The sequence below is a fragment of the Podarcis vaucheri genome (assembly GCF_965113315.1).
Source record: "Podarcis vaucheri genome assembly, chromosome: 5".
Classification (NCBI taxonomy): domain Eukaryota; kingdom Metazoa; phylum Chordata; class Lepidosauria; order Squamata; family Lacertidae; genus Podarcis; species Podarcis vaucheri.
In genome coordinates this window covers 73335645-73346309 of record NC_138763.1, presented here as the reverse complement: position 1 = coordinate 73346309, position 10665 = coordinate 73335645, and the positions used below count along the sequence as shown (strand labels likewise).

Genomic DNA, 10665 nt, shown 5'->3' with positions numbered 1-10665 from the left:
GATGCAGCACTTTGAGTTGCGGGCATTTCACATTACGGACAGGCCTCCGGAACAGATTCCATACATAACATGAGGTACTACTGTTCGTGTAAATCTCCTAGATTTCAGCTGTTAAGCTTTAGGGGAGTACATAAAGTGCTCAACTTTAGTTGAATAGTGCCCAGTGTGTTATACAGTTTATTTTGAAGTCAATGTTCATTCCTTCTCAAGAAGACAAAAAGCAGCTTCACTAAATTCTGCTCTCATCCATGAACAAAGGGAGTAATATGATGAGGCACCTTTGTTTGTTCTTGAAATATCATCATCAACAACAAAGAGCTGTATTATGATGGGTGAAAGTTTTGAATACAGGAAAAAGTAGTGCATAATGGAAAGTTATTTTACATTTACCTTTTATCTTTGAAATAGACCATGTGTTGGTGGCAAGGAAAAATAGGTATGTTGCTGTCATTTTAGATTTTTTAATCAAAACGATTCTGCACACACCCAGGTTTGTTCGTAAAGGTTTTAATGTTCCATTCTTGACCCATGGGTAGAAGGAAAACACTCAACTTGTAGATACATTTTCAAAAACAAAAAACTTCACTTTTTGATGTCATCATACTGTATTGTTTAAGAAACAAACAACTTTCAACACAAAAAATATGTAAAGTAACAACAACTGCAGTGTTGAGGTCCTAGGAACTGCTAAGTTCTAAAGCTTGAGCTATGCCACATCGTAGCTTACACAGTTTTGGGAGCTGCCCTAAACCTTTTGGGCTTGGATCAGCTAGAAGTCAATATAAATATATTCTAGGGGGAATCGTTTGCTTAAAAGAGGTAGGTTTAAGCTTAATATACCAAAAAAAGATAAACTCAAGCAGACAAGACACATAGTTCAACGAATACAGCACAAAACAGATTGTAGGTTGCTATTTCTTTTAATTCAAGAACTTTCAGAATCCATTATAGCTTATGAGCCGGATAGTAAAAATGATCCCAAGGTCCAATGTAAAATATAGCCTTGGATAAGATATACAAACCATATATGACAAAAGTTAAGCTTTTTAAAATTAGTAATAACTACCCAACCCTTCTTTAATTGAAAGGTATATTCTTTTTTGGCACTGGTCCTGTTACACCTGCATCTTTTCTTGCAAGCCTCTTTCTATCTAGCATGGCATACACTGACCCATCTTTCTCCAGCTTTGTGAGACAAAAAGATCCCTACTTTTAACTACTGTCACTAAGAGATGTCCCACGTAGTAGTCACTGATTTGGCCCACTCCATCACATCTTCCCAGTGAGATCAAGAATGTGAGTGATCCTGAAGGGGACACAAAGATTTATAAAGCTATATTATTTACTTTAAGTCATTTATTAAACCAAATTTCATGCAAAGTCCATATTCCCCACTCATAAGAGCTATCGAGGCCTTGTTCGCACATTTAATTAGCAACTATTATTTCTCCACCCGAACAATCCCAAGTAAAATGCTCAATAAAGTATGGAATGAACCAGCAGTACAGTGGTGCCTCGCAAGACGAAAAGAATTCGTTTCGCAAGTCTTTTCGTCTTGCGATGTTTTTCGTCTTGCGAAGCACGGTCCATCGCAACTGCGCCTCTTCAAGCGGCTTTTTTTAAAAAGCGCAAGACGTTTTCGTCTTGCAAAGCAAGCCCATAGGGAAATTTGTCTAGCGAAGCAACGCAAAAACTGAAAACCCTTTCGTCTAGCGAGTTTTTCGTCTTGCGGGGCACCACTGTACAAGAGATTGTAGGAAGTCCCCTAAAATAGCAGCTTCAAACTCTGGTGCAGTTATGGAAGCTCCTGTCATACCCCTTGTAATGCACATTTGTCGAAGACGTGTAAGAGAGACATAAAGGCACAAAACAAAACTTACCTGGTGTATAGGTTTTCAGAGGCTTCTGTGTCAGGCTGTTGACAATGTTTGTCACTGCAACATCTGCATGGAGCCCAGCATGGTATGCCATTTTTGGCTCGTTCACATCAGCGCAATCGCCAATAGCATAAATGTTATCATATCCTTTAACCTGAAGGTACTCATTCACTTGCAAAGCACCATTACTTGCCAGCTTGTCGCCTAATGATGGATGATGGAATTAAATCAGTATGTAGTTCCATGAACTATGTAATTCAGTTTAACCTGTCTTTCTTGGTCTTATGAGAACCATGAACTCTCCACAAGCCACATAACAACATTATCTTTATAATATAGATATATCAGAAGTTCCCATTTTAGTATATTTTCTTCCAAAGTCCCAGGTCTAAAAATGATTAAAATACATGCAAAATGTTATCCCTCAGTTCAACCCTATGCATGTCTACTCAGAAGCAAGACTTCAGTGGGACTTACTCCCAGCTATGTGTGCATAGGATGTGTGCCTTAATTATCTTCCCAAAACTAGCAGTGGAGGCAGATACTACGTGGTAGGGCCAGCTATATGAATAAAAGGCATCAACAGTAGCCAACAAATGAATACCGCTAGCCTGGCGCCTTCTGAAACTAAGTACAAAGTTACAATTCCAATTTATAATTGAGACATGAGGACTGGAAGAACTATGTTTCCTTAAACATGAAATCAGGGTGGGAAATAACTTACTGAATGCACTGCTGTATCCTGCGGAATTGACTTTTATCCCAGTGCAGAGAATCACCATGTCGGTAACAATCTCTGTGCCTTTGTCTGTCTTCACTATCATGTTCTCTTTGAATTGGTTTAAAGTCAGCGATTGCAGGTTTTCAACTTTCTGACCTGTTGTAAGCAGCCAAAAAACAAAAACAAGGACATCATACGTCACTGAACCACTGCAACAATCATGCTCCCATCCTCTTGTGCTTTAAGGTATTTATTCCTTGAAAGGATCTTGGTTGACTTTAAATTTCAGAACAAGGGTGGGGGAACTTTTTCAGACAGGGTGCTCAGGAAGGCTGGAATATGTTAAACTGGACACATGGCATGGCCTGCAGAATCTCACAGGTCAGATAAAAGATCTGGAGAACCTACATTCAGTCCCCAACTCTGTTTTATATTTACCATAACTTAAAAATAACCAAGTGCCCAGTTCAAAACTTCCAATACGGTTTTGTTTAAAAAATATGTGTTACTAACCCTCCTGGTTATTAAGAAAATCTTTGAACTCTATTATATGAGCAACTTCTAATTATAAAAATTGGGTTGGAACTTGGTCCCAGGGAGGACTTCACATCGTATACAGCTCCTGAGCAAAAACACATTTCAGTTAAAATAAATACACAATATCCTCACCAAGTAACCTGAAGTAAAAGAGGAACGAAGTATAGTATAATCTTATGCTTGTCTACTCGGAAGCAACGCTCTCCAAGTCCAATGGAAGTACAGTATTCCAACTTACATGAAAGTTGCCATAGTATGTAATCCCCATGAACCACTCCAACTAACTTTTTTGAGCAACGTACAAAATACAAACACTGTATGTCCTAATTTGACATGTGCATGCATGTTAACCATTTATGCTACTAAAATACAAGCAGGGGCTCAATCTTTGCCAATTGTTCCTGTGTATTATTTTAAAAGTAGCTAAATAAATTACATGAGGATAGTTTCATTGAGATGCACAGTGTATGTATACCAAAGTACAAAAAGAAACTCTTCTGAAGCAACCCTTAATTGGTCTGGAAACGATTAAGAGGAAAGATCATTTTCAGCTTTCCTAGGAGACAATTACATGCAATAAATGAGCTATGTACCTACTCAATAAGAGATGTACCCCCTCTTTTAAAAGGGACTCCTTCACCTCCTGCCGAACTCTGGGGAGCACTTCTGCATCTGCCAGTGCAACTTTTGAGTGAATAAGGGTGACCTGGGGACAAAACCACATTGTTGAATTCGTGAATGTTAACAGCAAAGACTCATTACCTGTCTGCAGTATCAATTTAACCAGGTTTTTGATTACTACAAAGGCAGCATTGTCACGTTGTGGTAAATCGTGTTCCCATGCATGAGCCCCTTCATTCTTTTTAGGGAGAAAATAAAACATGGTGGATTAGTGTTCCATCCAAATCGGGGATCATGGTTTGTTTCTCTCAAACCACAATCAGTAGACCTTAGCTTATCATGGTTTGCTTGGTGTGAAAGAAACCACAATTCCTGGTTCAGATACTACACTAAGCCAGGGAATATGGTTAAGTGGGTGCAACTGGTTTCATGCATAGTAAATACAGTGGTACCTCAGGTTACATACGCTTCAGGTTACATACGCTTCAGGTTACAGACTCCACTAACCCAGAAATAGTGCTTCAAGTTAAGAACTTTGCTTCAGGATAAGAACCGAAATTGTGCGGCGACAGCGCGACAGGGGGTTGGACTCGATGGCCCTTGTGGTCTCTTCCAACTCTATGATTCTATGATTCTATGACAGCAGTAGGAGGCCCCATTAGCTAAAGTGGTGCTTCAGGTTAAGAACAGACCTCTGGAATGAATTAAATACTTAACCTGAGGTACCACTGTAGTTTACCTAGTATATCATGACACCTAAAGGTGGCCATTGAGAGCCCATAAAATCATGCAGCTTTTCAAATTTTTGTCTACTATGATGGCAACTAGATCTAGATCACTCCCTGCCCTGCCCCCCGCAAAAGTAAAGCTTTGGCTTACAGAAGACATAGCAAGCTAGAATCCACTACACAGCCAAAGAAAATTGAGTCCCTGGATTACAATTCAACATAACAGCAGAACTGGGCAAAAACTCATCCAAATTGCAATTTCTCTACTTAAAAAAGACAACAACAAAAAAAAGGAATTAGCCGAACCTGTAGCGTTGAGCATACATTTAAAGAGAAAGCAATAGAGGAGGAAAAAACACCAAGCACCCATTCACTTTTAAAAATAAAATAATTTCAGCTGTAATCCCATACTTAGCTGGAAGCAAGTCCCAATGAACACAGTGGAACTTGTTCCCAAGTAACCATGCACAGAATTGCAGTTATCTGTTGGGGGCAGGGGTAAAGGAATGTAAAAAACCTATAGATATATTTAGAATCACACACACAAACATTTAAGAGTCCACACTTACGGCAACCCTTGTCTATTCTGGGGAAATTTCAATTACCAGAGGAATAAAATGGTGAGCGGTAGCGTCACTTGTGGCTCCTACCTCTTTGTTGGGATACTTCGTCTTAACCTCCGCAGCCATTTCAACACCAGCAGAACCACCCCCCACAATTACTATGCGGGGAGATTTTTCAACCTTTCAAAACCAGGAGAAACGAAAGAGTTTAGATATTATATTAACATCTCTTCATAATTTTAAACAGGATGGCGCTCGACATCTCCACCATCTGGAGGGGCATCCCTGGAGATCCTTGGGGCTTGCCTGTTTTCACATGCTAACAACGCATCCTGTGGAATTCTATCTGCAATATTTTATCTGCACCATCATAGCAAATTTCAGGAACCCCAACGTTGTCTTGAAAAATACAACTTTTGAGCCTTCTGGCCACCAAATGGAAACTAGGCATTCCGATTTGGCAACTGTAACCCTGATTTAAGGAGCCATTTGGTGCCTAGCTTATATGTCTGAGTTTCTGACTGAAAGGGAGTATTTGGACTTGCCCAACTGCCATCTTGCCAGAAGTCAGCCTTAAGTGGCACTTTAGTGAGCCAAGGTAGGTCCATGGACAGACCCTAGACATAGCCATACACAAGGTGAAAAGGCCAATTTCCCACCAAAAGGAATTTGCAACATCACCTCTTGAACCATGTCCTCGTAGGTCTGAATAGCAGACTGCATGTCCATGGGTTTGTCAAATTTTCCTGGGAAAGGCCCATCACTCCCTGTGGCAAGGATCAGGTGGGAATAGCAGAGGTGCTAGAAAGAGATGTTAAAAGAGGGTCAGTCGGACCTTCTTGCAATTCATGTCTACAGGCTACCACAGATTTTAGCCTCAATGCACTCACTTCACCATCATTCAACAGGACATGCCGTTTCTCCAAGTCAATTCCAACTACCAGACCCTGCCGGAAACTGCCTCCGAAGGTCTTGGAGAAGGAGATGAAAGTTTTCTTGGCAAATCCTGCAAAATGATGTATAGAATTTTCAGGCCATTAATGGTACTTAAAGAGCAAGACTACAAAGAAGTTAAATATTTAATACGTGTATGGCCTAGTCTATGTGTGGCAGGATGAGAAGGTAGAAGCCCAAAGTAATAGGAGTAGACCGCAGGGGATGCATGTTACATTCAGAGTGTACACCCCCCCAAAAAACCCTCTGCAAGTTAAAATAGCAACCTATAACAGAAATAAAAACACTTCAGTCCAACCCACCTGCAGGTCCACACCATGTGTTTAAGCCACACCCAACTGTACTCTTGGAAAAGAGACTGACAAGAGGTATGATAGCTATCTCCAAATATCTAAAGAGCTGTCAAATGGAGGATGGAGCAAGCTTGTTTCTTCTTGCTCTGGAGGGCAGGACCCAAACCAATAGATTCAAGTTACAAGAAAGAAGATTCTGACTAAACATCAGGAAGAATTTTCTAACAGTGCAAGCTGTTCAACAATGGAACGGACTTCCTCGGGAGGCTGTGGACTCGCCTTCCTTGGAGGTTTATGTTGGGTGTGTTTTAAATGTGAGGCGTGGATCTGCTGCAGTTTCTAGGTACAGTGAACTTTTTACAAAAGGCAACACAAAAAAGAGAAAACTTAAATAAATTAGGATCCTTTATACCACTACAGGACTTAACCACCTCATTCTGCTGCATGTGTAGACTAGGTCTCAGTCATAATTCTGCCCCACAAACATTAAGGCTCCCAAAACTTTGCCGTATGAATATACCTATATTTTTTCTGTCTGATTCTTCTACCAATGTATTCAGAGCAGTATACAGTGTAAAAAAGTGGCATAAATCACTGTACAACTACCAATTTCTAAAAGCAAAGAAAATACAACCAATCCTTCGGATCAACAACACAGAAACGGAACAGACGATAAAGGATCAGGGTGCCCTCAGGCTTCTCAAGTTGCTCAATCACAGAATTTCAACCCAATATCCCGAACTGGTTTAATTTTGAAACATTTTCTTGTTAGTGCAGGTCCATATAACTTCTTGTCTCCTCAAACCAATATTGTCACTGTGGGTGCAGTAAACCTCATTATCACTCCCATCTGGGACTGCAAAAATGAAGGAATGTCAAGTACTTGGAGTGGGAGAATCACAGGGTGCTACCTGGAAACTTTTCAGCTTAGCAATTCACGCAGCAAAATTTGCCTAAAGATTCACAGGGCATTTAAAAGAAAAAAAGTAGTTTCCCAGCATATGGCCCTGACAGGAAAGGACCCATCAAGTTGTTGGGGACAAGGGCAGGGTGAGAAACAAGTGTAGGGAAAAGAATGAGGCTACAGTTGCTGTTATGTGCAGGATTCAGTCTGGTTTTGCCACCTGGAAAGAGGCGTTTGATTATCAGGCTCAGTACTTAATTTCTGAACATAGATCCAAGAGCTCCAATCCTACCTACAAATATTCTCATAGCACACTGGAGCTGTTTGTGGGATGGGTTTTAATGGGTAGGAGAGGATAAATTAATTGCAATTTATTCCTCCAGGCACCCACGTGTGTGGGTTGAACAGAGTTTCAAAATCCCATCCTTGGCAGCAAAATTTATAGAGCATAAGTGTTAAGCTATGAAACTTTGCTTTGAGCAAGTCCAGCTTTGAAGGAAGCCGGCTCTCCCTTCCTTGCTCCACTTAACAATGAATCAGGCTACAACTTGGGAGGTAAGTTTAAAAATATAACTGACTGATCATCTTGCATTGGTTCATAGCAGTGGCAACAATATAAAATATATATGCAGGGGAAATAGGCATATTTACAGTGTAACCAGCTTCAGACATCTGTCTGAGCTGGAGCAAGCAAAGGGCACATCTGCCCCCATGGCTGGTTGCAGGAAGAGGGGAACAGGAAGTACTATATGCTCCTTCCTCTCCAGGAGAACAGGGGAGATGACATCACACAGAGCCCTCTCTACCAACTGATTTCTAAGGCCTACAAGCAACACAACTCTATGGTATAAGCCCCTATCTGTGCAATTTGTTTGACCGCTTATCTCCCTCATACAAACTGCCCATATCTTAGAGAAAGAAGCACACATAGTGCTGCCCCCAGAAGGAGAAGCTCACCACTCTGTACGGCAGCCCGGAGAGCAGCGACATTGTGGTGGAAAGCGTCCCTCATGTCCACCAGAACGAAGGGGACTCCCCAACACTTGAGCTTGCGGGCAGCTTCAATCCCGCCGAAGCCGCCCCCGACTATCACCACCTGCACCGACTTGTCCACAGAGATTTGGCCGCCCATCGCAAAGAGAGCAAAAGGTCTTCAGCCAAGGAAGCTAAAGAAAATGAGAAAAGAGGGGGGAAACTAATAATGCTGTGAAGAGTTCAGCTGAGGAACAGATCTATGTACTAATTGCACCGATTAGTTTTTACTCATTTTACTAACCCTAATTTTGCTAATTCTAATTAGATTACTTATTGGCATATGCTGTGTTGTGGATACTTCATAAAGCATGGGATCCAGAAACCATAAGAAAGTCTCAGGACCGCCTGATCCCTAATACAGCGGTTCAGTCCCCGGGATCATCCGCAGGAGGCGCGTCGCCGGCTGTCCCCGGAGCTGCTGAGGCTCGTTGGATAACTGCAGGGAACAGCCTCCGGCGTCACCAGCCGATTCCAACCGGGATTCAGCTAGCGCCTCTTATGCAAACTTTCAGCCGTTTGCTGAAAACGACTCACTTGCTGCCAAGCTCAAAAGGTAGGCAACTAACGGAAATGCTTGGTGCCTTCTTCCTTAAAACTGTTGTTATTATTATTATTATTATTATTATTATTATGGAAAGCTGCCTTGTTTTTGTTTGTTTGCTTTAATGAAACTGCGGCATGCTGCTAAAAAGCCGAGAAGCATATATCGGCCACTATCCTCCGTTGCTAACGGAGCAAAGAAATGCCCCTTTCCAAAATATTCGTAAACACTGCCTCGCTCAAAGTTAGGCCTCTCGCAAAACTGGACTCGTAGAAACAATCATTATCATTATTACTATTTCCACTTATTTCCGCCCCACAAAGGGAAATCTCTGGAAGCTTTCCGCATTTCCACTTACCTGCAAAATGGAAAGTCTGCAAGCGAGCAGGAAAACGCTGCCGCTTCCGCCCTATTTATTTCCAGGGGGCGGAGGGGGGTGGTAGCAAGTAAGTAGCCTGAATTACTGGTCCGCTTTCGATTGCTATCTGCTGGGCAATGACTAAGGAACCGGGCGTCACTCCAGATATCCCGGAAGACGGTTAAGGAGGGCGCCGTGGTGCACGGCCGCCTTCCCTGCCTTCCCCATCTTTCTGCCCCCTAGCGAGGCGCCGGGACTGCCGCGATCTTGTTTCATAACCGGTCCTGCGCTGCGTGCTTCCTCGGGGAGTCGCCTGAAGTCCAGTGGGACTTACTCCCAAGGAAGCGCGCTTTAGGCTGAATGTTACACAGTACGGTCTCCCGGCATTATTTGCAGCAGCAGTAATTTCCAACGGGACTCGCTCCCAACTCTGCGCGCAGACATGTTCCCGCTGTTTTCGCTCCCGGGTTTATGAACGGCAGTCGTTTCGATGGCTTTTATTGGGAGCATCTCCTTCTGGAGTTAACTGCTATCCGCGCTGTATCTGTGAGCTTGCCATGTGGAAAGATAGACAGCATGAATTCTGCATTGGGGACAGCCGGTTATATGCGTGCGAATATATTTGCTGCTGTTGGATAACCTATTCTGAGTTTGCAACTCAAGAGGTGGCCCAGAGTTATGTGGGGACAGCTTGTGTCCCCTGATCGCTAGGACGTGTGCTTGGTTCTTAATATGGCGGCTTTTGAGACTTAATGGTGCAACGTTATGTTTGTTTGCTCTGAAGTATCCCCGCAACAGGGTGAGCTCCTGTTGCTCTGTCCCTGCTCCTGCCAACCTAGCAGTTCGAAAGCACATCAAAGTGCAAGCAGATAAATAGGTACCGCTCCGGCGGAAAGGTAAACGGCGTTTCTGTGTGCTGCTCTGGTTCGCCAGAAGCGGCTTAGCCACATGACCCGGACGCTGTACGCCGGCTCCCTCAGCCAATAAAGCGAGATGAGCACCGCAACCCCAGAGTCGTCCGCGATTAGACCTAACGGTCAGGGGTCCCTTTACCTTTACCTTTAGGCCCCACTGTGTTCAGCTGGGGCTTTCTCTGAGGTAAAAGTACATAGGACTGCAGTTAAAAACCTCTGGCACCTTCACTTTAGGCACCAGGTAAAAACATTGCTTTTCTGTCAGGCCTTTGGACATTTAATTAATTTGTGGTCTCCTTCAGTGGATTGGGGTGTTAGTTCTGCCATTTTATAAAGATGAATGTGCTGTTTAGAACTATGTTGGCTCAGTTTCAGTTTTTGGTTGGGTTTAACCTATGTGCATTTTGTGTGTGTGTGTGCGCAAGTTGCTTTGAGATACCTTTCAGAACCCCCCCCCCCCAAACCCAATTAATAAGTACAATGAACAAACTAGACGTTGCCCACCCACTTCCAAGTCTGTCTTCACATACTTAAGGACTAGAAACTTAAAAGATCAAAATTCATGCTCCCTGGCCTGTTACAAGTGTCATCCCTGGGCTTGCCATCTTTTTACCATCCT

General features: G+C 42.7%; 2 protein-coding genes across 5 annotated transcripts in view; one reads left to right on the top strand and one right to left on the bottom strand.

Annotated features, from left to right (window-relative positions):
• Positions 1–901: 901 nt before the first annotated feature.
• Positions 902–9370, bottom strand: AIFM2 (AIF family member 2). 4 transcript variants are annotated; one of them, XM_082222191.1, is made up of 9 exons: positions 9133–9370; positions 8156–8364; positions 5938–6053; positions 5729–5848; positions 5135–5227; positions 3733–3841; positions 2602–2754; positions 1881–2081; positions 902–1306 (listed from the first exon to the last, which is right to left on the bottom strand). In XM_082222191.1, the coding sequence occupies exons 2-9, from the start codon at positions 8328–8330 to the stop codon at positions 1152–1154; spliced, it is 1122 nt and encodes a 373-aa protein (XP_082078317.1). In that variant the 5' UTR covers positions 8331–8364; positions 9133–9370; the 3' UTR covers positions 902–1151. The 4 variants fall into 4 exon arrangements, with proteins under 4 accessions (XP_082078317.1, XP_082078319.1, XP_082078318.1 ...); XM_082222193.1 differs by lacking the exon at positions 9133–9370 and adding an exon at positions 8504–8621; XM_082222192.1 differs by lacking the exon at positions 9133–9370 and adding an exon at positions 8475–8609.
• Positions 8683–10665, top strand: part of LOC309532166 (uncharacterized protein) — a gene marked incomplete at its 5' end in the record, with an annotated part of 91719 nt that continues 89736 nt past the window's right edge. Inside the window, one exon of the transcript XR_014219608.1 lies at positions 8683–8786. The remainder of the gene's footprint in view (positions 8787–10665) is intronic.